The sequence below is a fragment of the Takifugu rubripes genome, chromosome 1 (assembly GCF_901000725.2).
Source record: "Takifugu rubripes chromosome 1, fTakRub1.2, whole genome shotgun sequence".
Classification (NCBI taxonomy): domain Eukaryota; kingdom Metazoa; phylum Chordata; class Actinopteri; order Tetraodontiformes; family Tetraodontidae; genus Takifugu; species Takifugu rubripes.
This window is the reverse complement of record NC_042285.1, coordinates 15,853,203-15,877,816: the sequence shown is the minus strand read 5'-3', so window position 1 is coordinate 15,877,816 and position 24,614 is coordinate 15,853,203. Positions and strand designations below refer to the sequence as shown.

General features: G+C 41.6%; 3 protein-coding genes across 13 annotated transcripts in view; 1 reads left to right on the top strand and 2 right to left on the bottom strand.

The window, feature by feature from the left end:
* The window catches only part of lmo7a (LIM domain 7a), a 39,174-nt gene extending 21,231 nt beyond the window's left edge, over nucleotides 1-17,943 (bottom strand). For 6 of the 11 annotated variants that reach the window (XM_029844665.1, XM_029844697.1, XM_029844689.1 and 3 more), the window contains exons 1-5: nucleotides 17,720-17,942; nucleotides 17,413-17,490; nucleotides 12,096-12,166; nucleotides 10,298-10,367; nucleotides 5,035-5,141 (exon numbers count right to left, since the gene is read on the bottom strand). In XM_029844665.1, the coding sequence (XP_029700525.1) occupies nucleotides 5,035-5,141; nucleotides 10,298-10,367; nucleotides 12,096-12,166; nucleotides 17,413-17,490; nucleotides 17,720-17,731 (338 nt within the window). In that variant the 5' untranslated portion in view covers nucleotides 17,732-17,942. Of the gene's footprint in view, nucleotides 1-5,034; nucleotides 5,142-10,297; nucleotides 10,368-12,095; nucleotides 12,167-17,412; nucleotides 17,491-17,719 lie in introns of all 11 variants that reach the window. The other 5 variants (XM_029844685.1, XM_029844704.1, XM_029844670.1 and 2 more) reach the window with 2 other exon arrangements.
* A 927-nt stretch (nucleotides 17,944-18,870) lies between these two features.
* uchl3 (ubiquitin carboxyl-terminal esterase L3 (ubiquitin thiolesterase)) lies at nucleotides 18,871-22,125 on the bottom strand. Its single transcript, XM_011606827.2, has 9 exons — nucleotides 21,965-22,125; nucleotides 21,789-21,800; nucleotides 20,885-21,013; nucleotides 20,618-20,774; nucleotides 20,348-20,433; nucleotides 19,881-19,928; nucleotides 19,712-19,787; nucleotides 19,548-19,606; nucleotides 18,871-19,460 (listed from the first exon to the last, which is right to left on the bottom strand). The coding sequence occupies exons 1-9, from the start codon at nucleotides 22,004-22,006 to the stop codon at nucleotides 19,371-19,373; spliced, it is 699 nt and encodes a 232-aa protein (XP_011605129.1). The 5' UTR covers nucleotides 22,007-22,125; the 3' UTR covers nucleotides 18,871-19,370.
* Nucleotides 22,126-22,510: 385 nt separating this feature from the next.
* commd6 (COMM domain containing 6) lies at nucleotides 22,511-24,539 on the top strand. Its single transcript, XM_003961657.3, has 7 exons — nucleotides 22,511-22,740; nucleotides 23,117-23,175; nucleotides 23,536-23,601; nucleotides 23,688-23,764; nucleotides 23,914-24,082; nucleotides 24,182-24,334; nucleotides 24,416-24,539. The coding sequence occupies exons 1-7, from the start codon at nucleotides 22,716-22,718 to the stop codon at nucleotides 24,464-24,466; spliced, it is 600 nt and encodes a 199-aa protein (XP_003961706.2). The 5' UTR covers nucleotides 22,511-22,715; the 3' UTR covers nucleotides 24,467-24,539.
* Nucleotides 24,540-24,614: the final 75 nt, after the last annotated feature.

The following is a 24,614-nucleotide window of genomic DNA, read 5'->3' as shown; positions in this document are numbered from 1 at the left end:
CAAGTATTTCCACCACTGACAGCGTTTTACTGGGTGGAAAGATGCAGATTTTCCCCACCACTCTGCGTCATCTCACACCAGAGCTTCCTGCATGCTCACTTGCCAACAGTGAAAATTGACATTTACCAATGCGGCATATTGTTAAATTTACGGGGCCAATAAAAACAAAAAGCAAGTGAAAAAATGCTCTCTCTTGTGTGGGTTGGAACCTATTCACAGAGACTATAGAGATTATAGCATCTGTAGCCAGATCACGAAGGAAAAGCAGCCGTGTGCCAAACTACAACCACGCCGCTTCTCGTAATGCACATTTATAGCTTGTGGTTGGCGCTGAAAAGAGGAAGAAACAAATAAAATGACTATTTTCAGGTCCCCTGGGCCTCAGGACTTTGCTGTTGTGTATCAAAATCAGCTGATTTTCGACATGACTGCCCAAAACCATGGACAGTCACACAGGGGTCTCAACAAATAAGCTTCATTTTGGATCTGTTGCTCATATCAGTGACAGGACACGGTTTAGCTGCTAACGTCCACATAAGATTACAGCTTTTTCCTTTGGACTCTTCATGAAAGACTGCATTACTGATGTGGTCCAAGGGTGAGCCTCAACCAAACATTGACCAGTTTCTTCTTGATAAAACTAACATCATGTTGTTATGAAATGTTCATAATCGTCTTATAAACAAAATCTAATATCTCAAGAAGCAACAAATATACATACATGGAGGTTCAATTACAGTTTATTAAAATTTGTGGTATTTATCATATTTATGATACGGCAAAATGCAAAATGGCATTTGTGCAACTTGTCAACCTGGAAAGTAAACAAACAACAAAAGAACAGAGAGAAAAGCTATTCAAATCTTGGATAAACAACAAACAAGATCTAAAGTAAATGATCTAATCCCTCAGTCATCTCACCGTGTTGCAACCAACACACCAAATAATGTCAGGATCTCCGGCAGGATGAAAATACATAGGTGGGGAGCACAGGATGTGTCTCCATCCACGTGTAGCCAAAACAAAGCCAGTAACAAAGGCTGCAAATGAATGGGTGGACGTGTGTAATCAGGAGCATACCTCAGCTGTGTTCAGCTCCCCAGCCTGATACACAACGACCTCCAAGGGTGTTTTCTCATTCCAATAAAACACCTCCGAGACACACCCAGATTACAACAGGCAGTCACGAAGAAGACGCCCGCACGTGTGCCAGCGTGGTGTGGCGTTCAGCAGAGACACTGGAGCCTCTGTGAGGGATGGGGCAGGGGGAGGCTGGCATCTCCTTCCCCAAGTCAGTGACATAACACAACTGTAACCTTTGTGTAGGCTCTTTACAGCAAGGGCCATTCCTGTTAATCAGAACTTTTATTGGCCTGCCACTATTATGACTCGCTTGGGTTCACGATCTTCCCACAGTTCACGGACCTCAACGGCGCAGTGATGCTGGTGGCATTTCCTGAATGATAAAACACAAGAGGTGCGAAATGCCAGCTCAGTGAACCACACCCCAAATACTAACACACGGGATAGTTTTATCTCCTACTCTGCATCATGAAACTTGCTAAGCTACTTAAGCATGTGTGAATTCTGTGAAGACCTGGGAATCAACAAATGATCTGGGAAACAACACACTCCTCCAGGTATCTGAATCTTTTAGCTTGATCTCCTGCCAAGGAAGCCATTGCAAAACCCAAACATATTGTTACAACACACCCTCTGCGCTTTATCTGTTGTTGACAAAGAGTCACCAACATTCCTGTAAAGGACAATAAATTTTGATGTTCTCCTCAAACTTTTGCACCTGCTGTTTTTAGCTTTGTCAATCATTTGCTCCACCTCACAGCAGAGATACTTTGAACCTATCTCTGTGGGGGCATCATTTTGTTGAACCGTATATAACCTAAAGTCTTGCTTTAGTGAATGCAAAGCTAATATTACCATTTTAAAATACTGCATTTGTGCCAGGAAAGGCCACTATGAAGTCATGTTTTTACTTCAGCTTAACTCATTCAACCATAAAGCAAAAATAATAATTGGCATTTAGATATTGTGAAGTCTGCTGTTGAGCCTCTCCAACTCAAGACATCAAAATTATAGATGTCTTCACATAAACAGATATTGGCTCTATAGCCACTCTACCCTAATTCTTCCACGTAGGCTGTGATCTACCAGAATGACCAGATTACAACACAAACTAAGGAAATGGGGAATGGCTCCAGGAAAGAATTTTTCTAAAACTTCAAATGTTTCAACCTGGAGCACAGCAGGTGATTGTCATTATTTCTAGCATAAAGCTAACATTAAAGACAACACTGTCACAGTATCATGGCAACGATTAGCTTATTTAATATCTTTATACACTTTTCAAATTGTAAAATTGATCTGCTCCACAATCTAAGATGGAATTGGCGATGGATTTAAATGCTTCTTGTACAGTAGGATGATGGATGACGTAATAAAGAAAAACCCTACACGCCCTTGGTCGCACTGATTTATGACAAATGACACTGGCTCAAACATTCACAGTAGTCGTTGGTAAAACACTAAGTACCCTGAGTTTGTAATGTAAACTCGGCTTCCAGTCCTGACATATGCTCGCTGTTGGTCTCCAGGACGCCATGATTCATTGACAGCGCCGGTATACACCCACTCACTGTGCAGCTTTATTTTACAGAGCCAGTTAGACACACTGTTAAACCAGATCCATCATCAGAGCATTTGGGCTGTCTATTACTCTACAGGAGGGGTACATGGTCACAGTTGATGGTTCTAATCAACAACTCATGGATATTGCCAAATCTCAATAGCATAAACTCCTCTAAGCAACACCCACTTAATTACAGCTTGGTATTTGTGCCTTTCAATGCGTGATTAGCTGATAATGGACTTTATTGTGAAGCAGAGTTCACAAAGTAAAGTGACTGTTCCTGCTATGCTCTTGTAGATGTGCAAAGCTAATTACTAGCAAAGCTCAAAGGTCAAAATGAACATCCACTAACAGTTTATGGCTGCAGTGAAAACTCTGGCATGAATTAAACTGTGATCCTTGCACGCAGGCTTCAGGGTGGAATATAGATATTGGAGTTATTTATGACTTTATTCTAGTACCAACAACCAAGGTACCACAACGAGAACATTCTCTGCCATCCATCTGACTTGTGTTGAGTCGTACAACAACATACAACACCTTGAATCATTTGAACTAATTTATATTGTTTCATAGCTTCTTAACAAATGATTTGAGATAAAATTAGTCAGCTTTTGCCCAAATGAATAAATAAATCTTTCAACCGGAGAGCAGTTGACCCTCATCAGTTGGGTATAAAATCAGACCTGAATAGATCCAAAATATTACAAACTCTGAAACGTAGGCCATTAAGTTTTGGGAGAGTCATGTGGAAATGCAGGAGGTGAAACACAGCAGGCTAATAAATGTGTTGCTCCTGAGCAGGGCAGGAAAAGGAAAGCACCTGTCAAGCTGTCTTTAATGGAGTGGACTTTAGACACATAGCAGGAGGCAGGACAGCTGATAGAGGCTACTTTCTTTTTTGTCATGAGCTCTCATTTGCCTCCGAGCGCTGATAAGCAGCAGTGAAATAAAACCTCCTTGGTAACTTATGAAAAAACGTGGACCTGTTTCTGCCCCCTCTTTGTGCAGAAGTTTAAAAATACTGACAGGACCATGCAACAGTGTCCATATGCTCTTCTGTAGGCCTCATCGCCACTAAGAATATGACATTTTACTGTGCTTGAGAGGGAGTTTCCATTTACACTTCAACAAAACTGACTGATATATTTAGTGGGACCTGCATAACTGAGAACCTTTACGTGTCAGCTGGGTTTTCATCAAAAGAAACCTACGATTTCAAATGCGACACTCAAACTTTCACATTTGCACACACGTGCACAGGTGTACCTTCAGGACAACATGGACACGAGCTATTAAAAGCTCTTCTTCTGAGTCCTGATACCATTCCAATCTATCCATCTTGTGAATGTGACCCCTGTTTCCTAAAATAGGACAACTGGGCTTGTGTGACCAGAGAAACAGCGCACGAGGATTCAACTGAAAGTCAAATTTAACAAGAAGATGAATGGTCATTTGCAATTGTTAGCCACATCTTTTCATTGTTGTCATATTAAACAACATTTCTGAACTCCCAACATCATGACAACCATGACAAAAAAAGAAGAAAGGTTTGCTTATGATGATGCAGCATTCACGAGGTCGATGACTGAGTCCCCTCTAGACTAATTTCACAGAATTCTAGATTTGATATGCATCTGTTTCTCAGCGTTAGGAAAGGGTTTGTCTGACTGACATGTGGACGTCTTTATTCAGCGCTCATATTTCTATTTAAGTACAGCACATCTACTTCTGAAGGCGATCCAAAGCGGTTTCAACACCTGCGGGTTTGTTACGCAACTAGAGGACACAGCATAAAATTATGGAATTAGTGAAGTAAAATCTTTGAATAACGCACTTGCTGTGTTAACCTAAACAACGCCATTGTTCTGCGACTGATGCAGCACTGATGTTGAGCCACACTGAGGTGGGCCTGGATGGACCGAGCTGACTTTCACTGATACTTCCTGAAGGCACACCTGTGCAAAAACTGAACAGGTTGTTCAAGATACTGCACACATCCGCCGACAGCATGAGAGCAATTATTACTTGCCAGAAGAGCAGGAATAGAAGTAAATTTCGTTAACTGAATTTGAGAAGGAGATATTTGGTTTAACTGGTTTAATCTGTTGTTCTTTTAAATGACATTTGAGGTCAGAGTTCCAACAGGTGCTCACAAAAGCACACTTGAAGAGCCCTGACATTTTCAAATTGTATCCTGAATCGTGCTTCACGAGGAGAGACTTACAAATATCAGGTAGTCTGAAAGTTACATTAAATGTTGGTCCTTATTGCGACACATTAAAGCCTGTTTGCTTGGCATGACTGATAGAGCTCTCGTCTGCCCTGCAAAGACACACCTCCATGTGATCCCAATATTTTAAGAAACTCACATGATCAGAACTTACTTGACTGTAACTCTGGAGGACAGGTCTTGGAGATCTCCAGGGTGAAAGAGCTGTGCGTCTTTAAGTCCCAGCTTCCCACAGGCCCTGAGGAAGACGTTAAGGTTGTCCTGGGCAAAGAACAAAACAAGGATGAGGTTTGTCCGCCTTCGGAGGCAGAGAATAATCAGTCAAGAATTCTCTGGCAGGGACACAGCTTACAACTCACTGCTTCCAAAGTTCATCTCACTAGAGGGCAGACACGGGTGGGGAGGAGCATGTGTACAGCAAATAAGAAGCGGCCCAGTGCCGAGCGCACGCAAACACACAGGCTGGTGGGAGAGGCTGCTGCGTGACAGCGGCTGACTGACAGTAGCAAAGCTACCTGTGGGCTAGGATTTGGGTGGGGACCAAGCCAAAACCAGGAAGCATGACATCAGGATAATACACATGTCACACACCAGATGGGCCAGTGCGAATACAAATATGACACACGCAGAAACAGAGCTGCCTCTCACGCCCTGAAACTGCTCCCTCCCATGCACGCCAAGCCCTTTCCATGTGAATACCTGTGACATGTGTGAGTTAGAGGACTATTTTGGAGACACTGGGTTGCTACAAAACACAAGGTCAGGTGACAAAATCAGTTTTCCTGAAGCCAGCAGACAGAGAAGAACAGGAACACCATGTCAGTGTTTCCAGATTATGTTAAATTTGTATCTGTGTGGATGATTTGCATAGAGGTGCTGCTCAGGATAGCAGAAAGACTGTTGCTGTCCACATATTTGAGCTAGAACACGTCTCCAACCCTTAAAGCCATTACTACAATAACTGTCTGTAACTTTCCCAGTTGATATTGTCAGTGCTTCGCCTGTAAGGGGACAGAACTGGTCAGGATGGTTTCATTTAATGACACATGGCTTTAACATGGGTTAAAATAATAAAGGGGTAGTCTGTTCTATATTTAAAAACCAAACATGCTTATTAGCAAATTGTAGAAGAGAGCTGATCTCGCCGTGCAGGAATTTCCTGTAACAGCTTTATTTGTCTCTTAACAGCACGTCGGCAGGTCTTATCGGTCACCGAGTGCCCCTACAGGCCAAAGTTCACCATCCCCAACAACTGAGTCAATTCCATGGCTGTGACTGACACTCTCGCTTGCAAAGTCAGATCTGTCCTGTTATCACAATAAAACAATTCAATGGAAGTGCAGTTAGGTGGAGCTGATACTGATCATGAGCAGCAAGTGTGCACACCAGCTCACTCATATGAACTTATCTCAGCTGACAAAAAGTATCCAACATACTGTCAGATTTCACAATATGCAAATATGAAAAGCACTCTTCCTCTTTTCTGTTTGTTTTTAAATTCCAATGTCTTTATTATCAAGAATTACGACCACATTGTGTACTTGGCAAACATTTTCCTTTTCTTGTTGGAGGTAAAAAAACAAAACATAAACAAAACCTTCTCCATAAAATTTAGTTCATTCATTTCTTGTTAACTACTGACATGTATATATTCCAGTGCTTTATATCTACAGTGGTGCTTGGCATATAAGGCTAAATGGGGATTTATAACAGCATTAAAGGTTTTATTATCTAAAATAATTTGAGAAATAAAAATCAACTGAGTACTGTGGCAACCTTCACCTTCAGGTGCTTCAAGATCTAATTTTAGTAAGTACCGGTAAGTACGTAAGTCAAATGTTTGTTCAGCAACACTTTTCAAAACCATGGTTACCATGGCACTTCACAAAGGAAAGCAGACGAGCCATACTAAACACTAAACAGAAGAATATTGAAGATTGGAAGACAAAATAACAAAAAAAGTGTTTGCAAAATCTCTACTGACAAGCATTCAAGAGAGTTTGCTGACCTGCGCCCTGGGATGGGGGGGTAGCTATTTAACAGCCCCGGGCCCAGAATGCAAATTTAAAGACTCGTCAAAAGTATTTAGACTTGTATGAGGTGCAGCATGAAGCCCCTGGTAAAAGCCTGAGAGGCCTAGCACATTTTATCAGGAGATCTCCAACATACTCCTGGAGTCAGTCTCAAATTCTTATAAATGAAGAGAATTTAATCTCATATTTAATCGACTGCAATGAATGCGGAACAAAGACCTGGGTAACGATAAGAGCACTAAGAGGTCTTGTTGAGCCTGGACCCTCTTTCCAGGGAAGTGCACTTAAGATAAGGTCTTTGGACATTCCGAAATTTTGAATACGTTCATATGTTAACAAAAGAACAAAGAAAGATGAATTATATTTTTTAAGAATGTTCATTTACAAAGGTATTTACTGAGGGATTGTAGTGATGACCTGATCTAGGGGGGGTTAACTGAAAATTATGAAACATCTACTATTCTTAGCCAGACACAGTTGTAAACTAGTGCCACTTGTGTGGTAGCCAGTGTAGCAATGATGAAGCAGCAACTGAACGTGTTAGAGGAGCAGATGATGTACCGACATGGACTGTAAAAAATGCAGCTGAGAGAGAAATCCACTTTATTACCACTCAAGAGACCATGCCATTTTAAGCTGGTCAGCTGTAACAGCAGGGTGTTAAAATCTCCCAGACAATTTTTTGAAACTTGCATGAAACTTAGTGCTTATTAAAGGCTTGAGTGTAACTTTTGGCTTAGAAATAGATCTTCATTGTATTGAAGTGTAAAGTTTTGATTTAGCAAGGTTTTTCCCTGATTATGGAACACCTGCATCCACAGGAATTAGGAAATATCAAAATAATCATGACAGCTAACGTATTAGTAAGTGAAAAGTATAACACAGAATAATTCAACACAGAGGAAGCAGATTGTAATGTGGTTATTGAGTAATCAGTAATGTGGTAAGTAGTTGGATCATTATGTCAGCAGTAAAACCAGAATATTTTTAACAGTCATTATCAGTAATTATAGTTTAGCTTTGTAGAAATGTGTGTGAAGTTAGTTGTTCTGGTAACACCAAAAAATGGCTAAAAATGAATTCATTCACCACCGAAATCATTTAGAAAATTCAGAAGAATGGGCCTTGTAGCCACAAATCCCCCATTAAACGGACCACACAACCGTCGTGCTGCTCAGCCCAGCCCAACAGAGAATCCTCTCTGTTTGAAAATAGAGTTTGTTAAGTCAATATAAGAAAAGCCTGTATTAACACGATCGGCCGCTATGAGCATTTAAACTAAAAGAGCATTAAGAATACAAAGAACTCTCTGCTAATACTGATTCCTAGAACATGTGGAGATAATAATAAAGGAATGTAATTTAACTTGTGCCTTCTTATAATCCTTCTAAATATTCTGTACCCATCCAGCAGTCACTAATCCTCTCATGCTGACTTGAGGAATTAAGCACTTCTCACTATTAAATGGAAAGACTGGATTGTAACTTGTCCCATTTGGTACAAAAGGATCCCGTCCCAGCAAGTCGCATTGCTGGGACGCTATTTATACCCCTGCATTCTATGTCTAAGATGGCTGTATGCTACAATTACACTCAACTGACCCCTGGCAGTGCTTCAAACACCCAGCAATTTGATTCCTATAACAATAAACAGAGAGGAGTTGAATACTGTTGCCTCTCCCTCAACAGGCCCAATAAAAGTCCTCGCTGTACCAACAGGCCGATCCAGTCATAACATGCACCCATACAACAAAAACACAGTAACAAAATATTATCAAATTCCTCTCATTGCACAGATGATTGGACATTTGAATGAATACATACAAAAGGCTGCTGAAGGTTCTGTTCATGCCTCAACCCATCATGGAGGTGGTGGGTGCAGCGCCATGGCAATTACAGTGCATTTATGATGGGCAGAGGCCAGTGAAGTGAACTCAGCTATCTGCTTCCCTGCAAAACCGTTCCCCTCCTACTCGGAGCTGGTTAAAGCAGAACCAGACCCGCACCGTGGTGCCATGACCCAAACCCGCAGCTCAGCAACAGAGAGAGGAGTGTGTTGACATGGGAAGCATTCCCTTGGACATGAGCGGGGCCAAAAATATGACCAGCTCTGGAGCCAGTGTTGCTAAATATTCCATAAAACGGGAGATTTATGCCCCCCACCCCCAATTTCCTGGAATTTTTGGCCAGAACATTTCAGGAGCTAAAATTTTTCAGATAATAAAAGTACATTTACAGTAAACTCATATTTCTATGGCCATTTCTTTGTCGATTGTATTGGTGAAATGGGCAACACATCACCTCGATTAAAGCATTTACACACTAAATTCAGCCCAAGAAAAAATTAGAGAAGAAAGGCTCAATTCCAGCACTTAAGGAACAGACGTGTTACTATTTACAGACGCAGAGAGATAAAAGATCTGACAAACTGAACAACACCTGACTTTAGTGGGATCTGATTCTCCCAGCAAAGCCGCGGGGAACATTGTTTCTCTGCAGTGTTGGCAGCAACCTGATAATCTCTGGCCAGCAGGGAGCCTTCGCCTCTGTTGAACAATTTATGATCAGCTGGTTTCAGATTTGCCTGCAGGCCTCAAAAATTCCACAGGCTTGCTGCTGATGGAAGGGAGACTTTACCTCATCAGATCAGCAGGTGCTAGCCTGGATCCAACCAGACAGGCAGAGTTTGATTTTATACACAAACAATTCCAAAGCTCCTGCGTGTGGCACCGTGGATGGCGGGGCTACGTTTGCACAGCCTCCTCTCTTTTTTCCCTGGAAACTTATCATTGTCCTGCAGACACAGTGACTTAGTGATCACATTAACAGATGCTGGCTGGACTCAATAACTCAAAAAAGTGAAGGCACTGTAATATATCATGCACCTCTCAAATAACTGCAGACAGACCTTTAATGTATTAACTTTAGTAGAACCAGTGTGGCATCAAACGTTAAGCAACCAGCTGCTTAAATATAAGCAAGCCGTCAGCCACAGAAACAGAAGGAGATCACACAAATTAATCCAAGTCCACTTCCTACCTGCACCACAACCAGTCAACCATGTATTGGCCATGTATATAAACCATGTATATGAATATTATGAAGATGTTTTTGCAGCCTGAAGCACACCATGGGGAGCACTTACAAGCACCAAGCTGCTGCATGTTCACTGAGCTTATTACTGTGGACGGATATGCGGCAGGACAAATCACTGAGGCTCACATTTCCTTCTCTCCTTCATCATCCTCCCAAATGTGAAATCAGCAAAAATGATAAACTACTAAAGATTGGGGGACGGCACACGAGGAAGGATGCGTCCGCATGCAGTGCTGCTTGTTTGATAAGTCAAATTGCGAAAAAGAGAAATAAAAAAATAGAGACTTACCAGTCCAGCAATAGGTGTAGGCAGTCTGTTGATCCTCTTGATGGTACCAGGCTTGATCTTGTTGATCAGACTGTAAAGGAAACAAACAAGAGAGTAAAAAAGAAAGAAAAAAAATTAAGGCACAGTGTTGAGGAAGTGAAAGGACGCGGCTGTTGACGAGACTAAGCTAACTAGCAAAGAACCAACATAAAGTGTGGCGAGGTCTTAGTGTTGTCTGTTTACGACTCAGTTTAATGGCGGCCACCTGGTTCCAGTTTAGTAAATGGCCAGCTCTGCTCCCTGATGTAAACACGTTGGCTATTTCTCTCCCACAATAGGCCCAATTCACTGAAAAGAGCCCAAACAAATGATGTGCCGCCACATCAGATAAACTTTGGGCAAACAGCCGTTTTTGACGCATTGCTTTACATTTTCTGTCTAAGTCAAGTCCTCCTCCTTATCGGCAGTGATCAAGACTTAAAGTTCAACACCTCTGATATAGAATTGGAGCTACTGAAGTTGATTAAAAACAAACACGGTGTGCATCACAGCAAGAGATACACATGGATTCAAATACAATTATTTTCCAAAACATGCACATGTAACAATACTCAAATTAAAAACCTAATGAAAAAGTAAATAACCTTATTCAATTTGCTAGAATGTGAGGCACAATCTGACAATACATTTTATTAAGTGAAGGATGACGTTGCTTTGCTTAAAAAGCTGATTCAAACGATGAATGAAACGCTAAACCTAATTTTGGTCTATTGTATACATACAATATTGGCACAGAGACAGCAGCCTGGGATCTGATGAAAAGAAAGAATGTTGAAGGCATTTGGGCTGAAGTCAGTCATTAAGGGCTAAAACAATAGAAAGCTGTGATGACTTGATCAGATAGCACACCATTTTCGGCTGAGTAGGATATAAACATGTGTGTGACCCATGCTAAACATTCCTTTCCAAGCAGATGTGAGAAGCACAACACAATAGAAATGGATGCTTCTAGGTGTGAGCGATTTAATCAGTCTTCCTCTTCCTCGCTCTGTGAAAACACTGACAGCTTTCTCAGCGAAAGTGTGTCTGTTGTTCTCTGTGAGAGTAAGGAAACCTTGGAGTCGGCCCGGAGACTGCAGAACGAGGGGCTCCCACTTTGATCCCATGCCAACGTGGGTTTGAGAGTTTCTCCTGGTAATTATAGCTTCCTGTTGATTTGTGCAAATCACACCACTGCTTCTAACCACGGTAACTGTTGGGATACACACGCCTGACAGGGACGTGATAGGACACACACACACATAACCCTGAGCTGAAAAGAGCCACAAGCCACAAGAAGAGAAGTGGGTGAATTGATGCGGATTCTAATTATGCGTGGACAGCTCTTGGTCCTCCCGCTCAGCAGAACAACTGATGCAACCCGGTTAATGAGAAAGCAGGGTGCCCCGGTGTGGTTTCATGTGGAGGCTTTCCCACTCACTGCGCGGCTTCTCGCAGCACTGATTAAAGTGTAGTTGGTGCTCTGCCCATCCACACACTTGCAGCATCTGTCAAACAGATGAGATGACTTCTAAAATAGTCGGCGTTTCATTTCATTAAAGCCCAACACAGAAGGCAGGTCTCGCTCTAAACGTCTCGGCACAGAGCTGCCTCTGCTGTCCTGCCACTTTACGGGGACGACAAACCAACAGCGACCCAGCCGGAGGTCCGTCTGGGAAATATCAGCAACACTTACACAGAAGCCCAGACCCTGAGGAAAGCAGACTTCTGCACGAGTGGCTGGTTGAAGAGGGGTGCCTGACACAGGCGGAGTACTTACTCGCACAGCAGAATGCCATTCTCCAGCGCCGATCGGAAGTCGTCGCTCCCAAACGTTTTCTTGGTCACTGCCTGTAAAAAAAAAAAGGGGAATGCAGAAAACAATTTATAGCAAATTCTAGCCGTGTGATGAGAGGAGGCTGTGGTGTGCATGCAGGGTGGGAAGCCTGGAGAAGAAAGGTAGGATGTGGAGAACAGTACCAGAGGAAGTCAAAGGTATTTCCTCCAGTTCCTACAGTGTCCCTGGACATAGTTGAGCAAAGTTCTTCATGTATGTGCTCTTTATTCACTGGGAGGGCTGCACTCACTTTGATTCTGAAAGCCACTGGTAAATGGTTTTAAAGTGCGCCCGAGCCAAGCTGCCCAGCCCCTCAGAACTATGGGTACATGTGTGTGGCTGAGGGGAAACACAGCCCTGCATTATGAACTCATGCCTTTCCCATGATCTCAAACCATCGCTGTAGAGCACCGAGAGGGAATATGCAACCATCTTCATAAATGTATGCCGTGCAGCCCAAACACGTACAAAACTATCACAAAAGTAAACTCCAATTTGATCTTTCCTTTTGGATGTATTTTAATGAACACAGAATACATAAACATGAACCATTTGCATGAATCCAAACAATTACTGTTTTCTAGTAAGTTTAGTATTAACAGGTCATGTACAGAAACCTCTATTTTTTTAATGCTTTAATATAATGAAATATTTAAGATACATTTATTATATAAGTGGCTGAATATTTTGTTATACTGCATATGTGATGTGCTGCGGTTAGAGTGAATTTTCCATATGTGACAAGTGTTTCTGGAGGGTCCATTAATAGATTTCTACTATGCAAAATGATTAAATAAGTCAACAGTTGATAGAAACAACCTATCTGTGTCAGGGAGCAGTAGGAATGTGGTACACACATTCATTTGTCTAATTTGTCTAGACCAGCGCTCCCTTACAAGCTGGGAAGCTGTGCAAGAAGCAGATTGGGGGCGGTGGGAGGGTGGTGGGAGGGTTGGGGGTGGGAGTGGGCTTGTCACCAAGACAAATGTAACTACTCAGCATCTACATTTGCAACTGTTGTTAGACGCTTTTCACTAGTCGACTCCTTTAGCAGAGGGACAAACGGTAAATAAAGAAAGCATCTTTGTAGATTTCAAGGTCAACTTGAAAAAAGTCCAAAAGCAAACCTTTGCCCAAAGAAACTAGAAAGTGGACTTTTTGAACTTCAGCCTATAGATGCTATCTATGAGGAATACTTAAATAAACAGCATCAGACAGGTGTTTCAAGCATAAACACCTGGCAGCGCCAAATGATATCGCTGCATTCATCAGTAGTGTTCCACCACACCATCACAATGAAGTTGTCAGGGAAACATGGAGTGTTTCCAAAGGGGCAGATGAACATGTACGATACTGTACACATTCAGTATAACAGTAAGTCAGTACGCAGAAACCCAAGTTTACACACACACACACACACACACACACACACCCACACCCACACACACACACACACACACACACACAGGTAAAACAAGTCAAACAAGTCCTACAAAATCGATCAGATGTGGAGCCTTTACAAGCTTTAGTTCCTTTTTTTCTCGTGTGCAAAACGACAAAAGTGGGGACAATTACGGACTTTGCTAAGCATAGGCCATCATTTGCAAGAGGGTAGGAGAAAGCAGGGTAATTGCACAGACAGACAGATGCTGAAATACTATTATTATTTTCAAACTAAGGTCTGTTGCACCTTACACCACACCCCAGGTAACCTGAGCCACAGCCTTAAATACCCATCATTCCAACATAAACACAACATATCACATGATAACTACGACCAGGGTAAGTTTGAAGTTGCCAGGCAACCATTGCCAACAATTGCTCTGCATTTGTGTGTATGTTTGTGTGTTCTTGTACAGTGTGATGGAGCTATTGTCTGGAATTTCTTGCTGTGTTTACCAAACACACAAATACCTTGTCCCACTTTTCAACAGCCGACAAAAATACCATCATAACCAGAAACTGGCAACACAAAACACACTCCCACACCCATTTAACAGCACACACTAATCAGTGAGGTGCGGCACTTTTCATATGAAATCCTGACCCCTGCTGTTCCACGTACGCCGAGACAGTAGTCTGCTTGTGGTATTGCAAAAGCAATACAGGAAGTTGTTTCTATAGCCACATCCTGGCTGCATTCAGGGGAACATCAAATCTTTTTTTTTAAAAATTCAAATAAAGAGGTTGTAAATTTGGTGTAGAACCCCATGGGACAGAAATGTATTTTGGCTATACCAAAATTTAGTATTAATAGTTTTGTGTTTGTGGTGATGTTCTGGGGTGAAACAAAGCCCTTGCAACAGGAGTCACACAAAATACAGTAACCAAGCCTGGCAGAGGAACTGGCACAACCAGAATGGAGCGCTCCTGCTTACTGTCATCATTACAGTACGGTAATTGTTTTCAGATCCATTTTGCTGCGACGGCTCTCTCCTGTAGAACTGGCCATGTAGGATAATACGCCTAATCTGCAACAACATACTGCCACTCTGGTTTAACTGGGCTTTTAGGCAGGGGAGAGATTTCAAAAACAGCTCGCCTTGCTAGGAACACACACGCCCTCGCTCCCCTCAAGAATGTGCTGCTGAACGTGCTGAAGAATTCTGACGGAAAGTCACATGAAAGACAAGAGGTGTGGGCCCACGAGTTCATTACCAACTCTTAAAAGGTGCTGATTTGTGTGTGAGGCCAGTCTACAAAGAATATTGTCCTGGTGGAGGACAGAGGACTACAGGAGGTGCTTACAACTATTGATTATTCATTCACAGCGCTGGGACACATCAGCATTCAGGGTTTGGGCAGATGAAGACCCTCACCACCATCATTGTCTGCGCCCACTGTAGAGGACAGGCTCACCGCAGGGCACCTTTGATACTGTGCAACTTCAGATATCAAGGAGACTCCAGAAGTTAAGAAGCTGCAGGTTTCTCTCGCATAAACACATCAGAATACCACAAGTGCTAAATGAAGCGAAACGTTACCCAAACTTTACCCAACTTATGCATCGCTAGTAACCCTCCCAGCATCATTATAATAATCACCCATTAAACAAAGTTAAAGCTTCACATGTGGCCTGGCAGGTCTTGTTTACTCTGCCAGTGCGCCCCCAACACCTACTGCCCCCCACATTAGCTGTTACAAGTGGCTCAAATGAGCCACCCATGTTTTGGATGTAATCTGGTAGCTGAGGATAGCGTTGGCCTTTTTAGCCCTCACAGTCAGAAATATTTTATGCTATAAAGACTCTGCAGCACTTTATGTATAAAGAATCTCCATTTGGAAAGTGTCATTTTGAGATAAGACATGAAGGGAAACTTGCATATTTTGTTGAGATAGTGGTTCCAATATGAGATAAGAATGTTCAGCCAAAGACAAGTAGCACCAGGGACAACACACTCTGAGCAGCACATGTTGAACTAGGCCTGCATAGTGATACGGATGTTTTATGAGGATGGCAGCATTTTTTGTGGTCTGGGTAACTTATAGATGTCCAAAAATCCTGATTGTTGTTAAAAAAAAAGGTAGTAAAAAGGTAGCATAGGCGATTAACTAAGTAAATCAAACAAGATTGCACTTATATACAAAAACCAATGTGTATCAACCATTATAAACATAATTATAAGACCTGCCACTTGTTCTTGAGGGTTCTTGACACTTGCAGCCTCTTCACTAAACCAACAGGGACCTTAATTATCTACTTGAGCCTGTGCAGCGCTGTTCACCATGCCATGCTAACACAGGACTGTGTCCATGTGACAAGCTCCAAATTATGTAGTCGGGATTTAACAATCTGCGAACAAACCGCGCACACATGCCTCTCCATAAAGCGCCGTGAAGTCAAAGGGCCCCGTTAATCATTCAGCGGCGGGGTTCCGACAGCGCCACACGTCCTGCTCAGGGGGATCTCAGCCTCACACCCACCACCTGCACCAGACCCACACCTATTCAACCAGTTCAGGTTTCCTGCTCAGTCGACCAGATCTCCTGAGACCGTGCCCCGCCACAACCCGCAAACTAGACCACCACAATGGGCCAGTGTGCAAGTGTGAGACACTGATGTAACATCACAAGAATTCTCTTTCAGCCCTCGTGAAATTTGGAGCTATATTTGTTTAGTTGCTAGCAGAGAGCAGCTCCACCCCACTCTGGTACAGTTTCTCCAAATGAGAAACCCAGTGCTGCAGTCTGGTCATTGAAATAAAGCGTGGAGGTCAGACTTTTCTTTAGAAAGTAGCAGCGAAGAAAGTCAGTCATTGTCGCTCTGAGTGTGTGAGATACTTTGTTTTGACTCATCAGTTAGAGATTGTGATTTTTCTAACCAGTGCTGCTGTTATTTACTACTCGCTTCAGCTTGAAACCAAAGCCACTGGGGAAAATCAATCACTGGGCAGGTTCAGGCAGGATTAGGTATGCATCAATATGGATACCAGTGTCAGACAGCAGTCTGGACCTGTGTGTATAACATGGTCTAAAACTGGTGAAAACTGGGATTTGTGACAAAAATGGGGAAATCAACTGCAATGAAGTCTGACACTGTTTCTCAGATGGAGAGGTTTTTTTCCTCACTTCAATCTTATTTTCTGGTCAATGTTGCTGAGAAGCGATGTTGCCAGGTGTTTTTGAAGAATTCTGAAGCTTGGTTAGGAAAGAAATGACTCAAATAAATCTAATCTACCATGCATCATATCCTCTTACAGAAAATAAAACTGAATTAACAAAATCTCCACATGGAGTTCTGCTCATTGAGGCATTGAGTCAAACCTGATGCTCTACTCTACAGGTCATCAGACTGTGCTGTCAGACACAGAAAGCTTCTGTGGGGATCAAAAGGTCAAACTGGTTCATTCTTGGGCAAAATCCCCCAAAATAGCCGGTAAGCGAACAAGAACATGGGGGGAAATATGAGCGCTCAGCAATTTTAAGTCACAAATATCTGATGTACCACAAATATTTGGTGGTTGTGGCGAGCATTTCATGACGGTTTGGGGGTTGAAACTCAAGAAGGATTTAAATGAGAGATGAACTGTTGGTTAAAAAAAACAAAAACAACAAAAAACAAAAAACCTCGGATTACGCGTATTTTGAAGGGCAGCAGAAACCAAACTCTGAGACTTGAAACTAAGGAAATCCACAGATAAAACACACAACTCTGTTGACGCCCCAAATCAAAGCACCCCCCCCCCCCCCCCCCCCCCTTCTTAATGTCTCATTTCCTATGAGCAAGTGACAGGTTTATTATTAATGGGTTTTAACTCACCTCAATCCATCTCTGCGCCTCCAGGTAGGCTTCGGCGCAGCCGAGAGAGGACTGCTCTCGCCACTCCATCACTCCAGTCTTTACCAAACGGAAAATCAGTTCCAAATGGTCCACAAAGATCGCGGACGGCAGCCGAGTCAAACACGCACAGTGAGGAGCTTAACGAAACAACTCGCGGAGCAGTGAAGGAGGACGTCTTCATATGAAAATATGCATCGTATTGTTTATTTGCGCCAGCTCATCGATGGAAATATGCAAGGTGTAACACTAACACAATGGCCTTGCATCACCTCGACGCCTTGCTTACCTGCCCTTTCATCCAACACACCTGCCCGGTTTGTTTCTGACTATTCTCACTCTTCAGACCGTTTGGACTCTATTCCATCCATGCAACAGTAACCGGAGCGACTTTCCTGCAGCGCCGATAACTTCCTGCACACCAGCTTTAAGGAGCTGGAGGCTGGGGCGCCAGGGTTTCCAAAGCGGGGTCCGAGGACCACCCACCGGTCAATGAGCGGCTTCCAGGTGGACATAAACTCGACTTCGCGCCCCCCCCCCCCCCCCCCTCCTCCCTGCACCTTTTTGGAGATTATTTTTAAGCTTCCTTGTTTTTGTCCCCCCACCCCGCGGCAGTTGCAGTGAGCGCGCACAGTAGAGCCCAAACCTGGAATAAAACACAGCGAGAACAGTCTCAAAAGCAAAGTTTACTTGCGCAGGCTGAAGTCCCCAGTACCCCACGGAGAAAAGTTCGGTTCTCTTTTGAGCGCTACTTCTTTTAAAAACAGCGCTCCTGCAGCGCCGCTCAGCGGTGAATACGGGGACTGCTGTAATAATAAGGGAAATTAACCGGTTTTTGTTCCACAACCTTCAGTCAAATTCCAAAATAAGAAAAACGTCAGTTTTGCATCCCTGCAATAGGTTCTTAAACTGTTTAGTTGATACGTCATCTACAAAATGGTCTGCCTTGTAAAATAACTTTTCCAGTTCTGATCCCTGTAGGAAAAAAGGAAGCTGGCATTTTACTACAAGCTGGTAGAAGGAAAATTTCACCACTTTCTCTCTTGGTTGAGGAGTTATGGGGGAAATATGAGTTAGGAAAATAAGAAGAATGGAATAATGCTGTCCTGTTGAATTATTTCATTGTGACAACACAGTTATAACCAAGTAACATAGCACACTAATATTATGTTCTGTGGAGGCGATTCAACAAGATTAGGGATTAACCTCTTAAAACTCCTGAGTCAGTCCCAAAGCAGGATATCTACACAAAGACGCCAGACTTCCAAGAATTATAAAGATGGATTTAAAAAGAAACAATTAACAGGAGTTATTGTGCAGCAGATAACCTAAATCTTACTGTTCTAACAGATGCGCCAATCAAAAACACATTTCAAACATGTTTTTACAATTTCCTTTGACACAATGTTTGACTCAGATTACAAACTTTCACACATCCTCCACAGGGATGAAGTCAGCACTTTATTTAGCTCATCTCACCAACAGGAGACATTTGTTGTTATTTTTGTCACCACAGCAAACAGCAGCCGTCAGCCCCTCGGTTTGAATTAAAGCCTTAGAGAACATTCTTTATTTGAATTTGATCATGTGGGCGAAAATGATCACTTTACATGAAGGAAAGAAAAGAAACAATCAGCAAAGTGAAAAATGCTTATGTAGTGTTCTTTGAGATAGCTTTAAGCTGTGTGGAACTGGGAGTTTTCAAGAGATGTTACCGTACTTTTGGTTGTACATCAGCTCTTTGATGAATCCAACATGTCAGCAAACAGTGAACGGACGATTCACAATGGACAAAACCTGACTTTAATGTGATATCCCTGAAAGTTTACTTCATCACATGTCGACATAACTTGTACATTTTGGAAAGGACAAATAGTTTCTGATTGAGTAAGCACTTGAGAATTTTTTGGCAGTTTGTGTTTCCTTCATTTGGACCTTTCCTACATGGAGTTCTTGGAGAGGGCAACGATGGTAAACAGAACCTCCTCAGGGTCACGATCCATGAAAGTCTTACAAACTCCTAAAGCATCCTACAGCCAGGCACATAAGACAATGTCGAATCACAAATAAAAATATTGAGCTGAATTTTATTTCCCGTTCATTCTGAGCAATATTACCTCAAGAAATGTGTCCTCTGAGGTTTTTCCATGCACAATGGGGAAAGCTTTCCGACCGTCTAAGAGTGCAGGAGGAAATAGTTAAAAAAATGTTAAATGCACATTAAATAAAAGCAGCAGTGGGGGAAAAATGTGACAAAACATTTAGGCAACGTTTGACTCACCCAGTTCATATAATTGTCCTCCCACATTCACAAGAGCTATGAAATGCAGATTCACTTTTTCATCTATACCTGGAAGCTGTTACAGACAATAAATAAACATTTTGTTGTGTTAAAGACACGCATATACAAAAGTTTCAAGATTACTTATGCGATATTACACCATACAAACCTCAGTCTGTCCTTCCTGAGCACTGGACTCATGCATAACACATATAGTCTGAAAGAGAAAATGACAGATCCTAATGATATCATATTCCAAGTGTCTGCATCTGAGTGGTGATAATGAATGTTGCCCTGAATATTTTTATATTATTATATGGTACTTTATGTATGTTTTATGTATGCACCACATCATTGAGGCAAAGACCTAGTTACATGAAACCTCTTCACTTACATGGCAATAAATACAATTCTGATTCGACCAAGTGACAATGAAATGTTACATAATAAGGAAACCAATACAATAATGAAGAGGATGTTGTGAAAATCTAGAGCCAAAGCATTTTGCCCTTCATTGAGAAGAGCTAGTTATTAAATGTGAAAACAATGAACTCCTTTTGGTGACTAAAGTGACCTTAATCCTAACATTAACACAAAATATCATCTAAAAAATTTCTTCTTTTAGGTTTTTTTTACCTCATCCTTTTCAAGAAATGCTGCCCGTTCTCCTGGCGTCATTTTGAAGGTACTTTCAAAAAACTTCTTAAGAAAAGAATTGGGATCTGAGGAATAAGAACAGAGCTCACCTGAATTACAACTGAGGTTAACTATCAGGTCTTTAACTCTTTGGCCACCCCATAGAAACTTTTACCAGTATATAAAACACCTATATCAATTCAATCCATACTGAACTTAATTTGACTTTAAACCATATGACAATGACTTGAAGAACCAAGAAGAACCCACCAAACTCCAGATATTTCTGGTTGTTGCCCATTGCATGAAGCAATCCTATTGTTCCACATGCATTGCTAATAGTCTGCTTAATAAAATACACATCAGGTGACAGATCCTGTGGCTGCTGCTTGATTCTGTCTTCTTCCTCTTGCTTGAATGCCTCATACTAGAGAGAAGCGAATATAATCAGATATGCATTCATCAACTGTTTAGCATGGTGTGTACAAGACACAATGGGTGGAAAACTGTACGGGAGGTAAAACAAGATGAAAGTACCGTATCTGTCACTGGGAACAGAAGGAGCACAGCACAGACAGGTCTTGGTACCATGTTCACTAGTTCTGGATCCAGTCCATACACATCTACAAACTGCCAGGATGGTTTCACACCCAAACGGGTGACATACTAAACAAAAACGGGGTGTAAATTGTTATGAATTAAAGGAAAAGAGCTGACCTAAACATGTGTGGACAGCATTAAACTATGGTGAAAAGACCAAATACCAAATACATGTTATACAGAAAAAAAAGCATAATAAAAACATATTAGTCGGTAATGAAAGGAGAATCTTGAAAAACTGTAAACTTCAAGTGAATGCCAGTAAGTTTCAAAATGCATATGTTTACTCAAGGATATATGGAAGCAGAAATCCATTTGCAGCTATAAAATAGTCAAAAACAGAAATTCTAACAGAAAACCTTATTAGTTAGGGTGTGACTTGTTTTATAAGGGACAGTCGTGAAATGAGGCTAGATACCGTTATAACACTCGTATAATAAATCACGTTGCCAAATATATTATCATTATTCTGCGGTGAAAATAGTTTTACATTAGATATTAGACAGATAATGTGTAGAAATGAACATTTTAGTTCAATAGCCTCCAGGTCCAGTGTATTCCAGCCGTTTCCAGCCAGTTGTGTTTTTACTGTAAAGTTTGCAACACGGGCGCACTAGAAATGTTAAAGCGGTTGGATCAGTCGCACTCCACCCGGAGGGAAGGGGAGATTTACCCGAAGCCAATATCTGTCTAATGTCCACCGTAAAACTATCTTCACCACGGCACATTCTCATACAGACTCAATGCACTTTGACGTTAAAATAACTACGTCACGGCCTGAAAATAGCGCTGCGCGCAAATCCATCTGCGTCAGATAAATGAAAAACAGAAAAATACTTACCTTTGTCATGAGCTGTAATAGAGAAGAGACAAATAATAATATATTTATTTAAGATGAACAAAAGAAAACACTGGCTTTAGCCTTTATGTTTTTGCTACCTAAAAGTTAGCTAGCAATCACATGGTTGTGAATGAATTACAATAAAATATAGTTTACCCAGAAGACATTACACATACTTCGGGGTTCGACTCCAGAGGCAGCCAACGTGGACGACTCATTTTGAAGATTAAATTATGTATTATGTTCCTTTTAATTGATACCAGAGAGTCAGAGACAGATTTACCCAAATCCAACGACTGCAGAGCGCTTCCGTATTTAGTGGACCAATCTACTTATCGTGGGTAGGTTCCAACATACAAATCAACAAGAACTAGTATCCTATAGGGCGACGGGACCTAAAAAACTGAAGTGTTTATCAATTATAACGCTGTTGTTTCCTGCACAGGACATTTTAGAAATTCTGTGTGTTTTCACTTTATTTTGTTACCCTCACAATCACCCCAACATTGGACTCTTCTGAGGTAGTGGGTGTGTTTCAGAAAGCAGGGCCCTCCCATCACACTGTCTCCACCATAGATTGTTATATATATATTTTTAGCTTCTATACTTTTTCCAAACTATTACCCGTGGATGATTAATCATTGTTTCTATTCATACTCTCTCAAAGTAAACAAAATAACCACACATAGAGCAGCGCATGTGACCTCCAATGCAGCAGGGGGCAGTGTTACACTCTGTGGCAGCCCGCTAGCTAGCACAAGTAAGATTCGTGTTGTTCCTTATTGAGTTTTTCCCCTCGAAAGGATGTAAACGCGTTAACGTTTCTTTTCCAATATTAAATTACATATTTTTTTAAATTGCCATATAGATCTGTTTGCCAGAAATTGGCCCCATTACAAGCCACAAACATTGTTTTGCACAGAGAAAATGCCAACAACGGAAGACTCTTCTGGTAAGTTGAGACTGACAGAATGAGTTGAATGTAGGAGTTCGAATGTGATAATAAATGCACAATTTTAGTGCACCATTTAAGCAACACCTGGAAAGGGACATTGTAGCCACGGGAACAGGTTGGTCTGATCTGCTTCCTCGTAAATGTGAGGCACGTAAACCCTGTTCAGAAGTAAACAACTGCACAAGGTTTGTTGAAACTGCATGCATCGGCATTATTTGAATAAGGTCTTCGATTACTTGGTCAATAATGCGCTTATTTCATTTTAAGTTAAAAAAACAAACAAACTTTAATTATCTTTAATTTTGAAGAGGTTGCTGGTTTTTTTTTTATGGCCCTTCCTTGTGGCGTCATAATTCTTTATTATATGATGTAGGGGTTAACAAAGGTACAGAAAGCATCTCAAGACTTTCTCCAGAACTACTGGCTGAAACAGTGAGTATCTTTTAATGTCTTTTTGTATTATTTTTGATAGAGGATTATTCCCCCTCCTTTTGATGTACTTTTATATTTTGGTAATACAGAAATACATCCGGTAGACACATAGCCAACATCATATTTGCTTTGATTCTTAACCATGAAACTGATTAAATATTTAAACAAGGATTTCTACAAGCCCTCTTTACACACACACACTGGCCAGAAAAGAACCTGCTCAAATAGCCCACCTCTTACTGGCATTAATAATTTGTTATCCAGCATAAAAGCTGTTGATGCTGTGCTCAAGCTTCACAGGATATGGTGTGAGCGTCAGATGAATTGATAACCTAGTTTTGTAACTAATCTTGTCTGCAGTGTCAACACATTTTGAGTTATCTTCAAGGACAGACTAGAGGAATAGATTCAGCTGAAATTTCTGATGTGAGTCAATAAGTGGTGGTTATGGTTAATCTTTTACTTCAGGAACACATTTCTTCCAAGCTTAATACTGTTTTTCTTGTCCACAGGGTTTTCAAAGAGCTGGAGTCAGATTTGAACAAGATGGTGTGCAGGACGTTATAAGATTCCTCTTGTTGACTTTTAGGTTAGTTTCCTGCTACCTAAGACCATAACTCTTCTTTTCTGCTGCCTGTTTTAGCCACATTTATCACCTTTATCCTTATCTATAGCTCTGTAAAATGTCATATTTTTAAGGATATAAATCCTGACCTGAGGTAAAATTTGTCTGTCCAGGGCAGCTGGGAAGAGCAAACTTTCTGCAGATGAGCTCGTCTCAAGACTTGAAAAAGGCCACAGCAAGGTGCCCAAAGCTTCCCTTCAGGTGTTGCACAGGTTGTGGAGTGAACGTGGTGCATTGGTTTGTAGTCAGCAGGAGGTCCAGGCCATGCTCAGCATCAATCAGGTCTGGCTGAGACTTTAAAGCCATGTTATGGATCTGCAAATAGATCCTAATAATCTAAGTAAAGAAAATGACAACCAGGTTTGTAATTTTGATTTGTAGATTGTGGATATCCAGTGGAAACTTGGAATGGCGATGAGCTCTGACGCGTGTCGGTCTCTCAACTCTCCGTACGTGACCCTGCTGCTGAAGTTTGTCGAACCCTCTGGTCAGATTTGTCACAGGTCATTTGAGATGACCATTTCACAGTTCCAGGTCTGCATTTGTTGCTGCGAATGCTGTCTTGTTTGTGTAAATTCGGTTTTTCTTTTTTGATGACGTGGTTTCTCTTTGCAGAACTTTCACAAGCAATTCAAGGAGATTGCAGCTGTTATGGAGACGGTGTGACAGTTGAAGCACATTGGAGCAAACACAATTGTCTGCTGGCAATTTAAAATGATTAAAGCTCTCTATTCATTAATGTTGCACTTCCTTAGTCACACTAATGGCGGCTGCACACTCAACTGTGCAGTAATTAGGTTAACTGAGTGAAAAA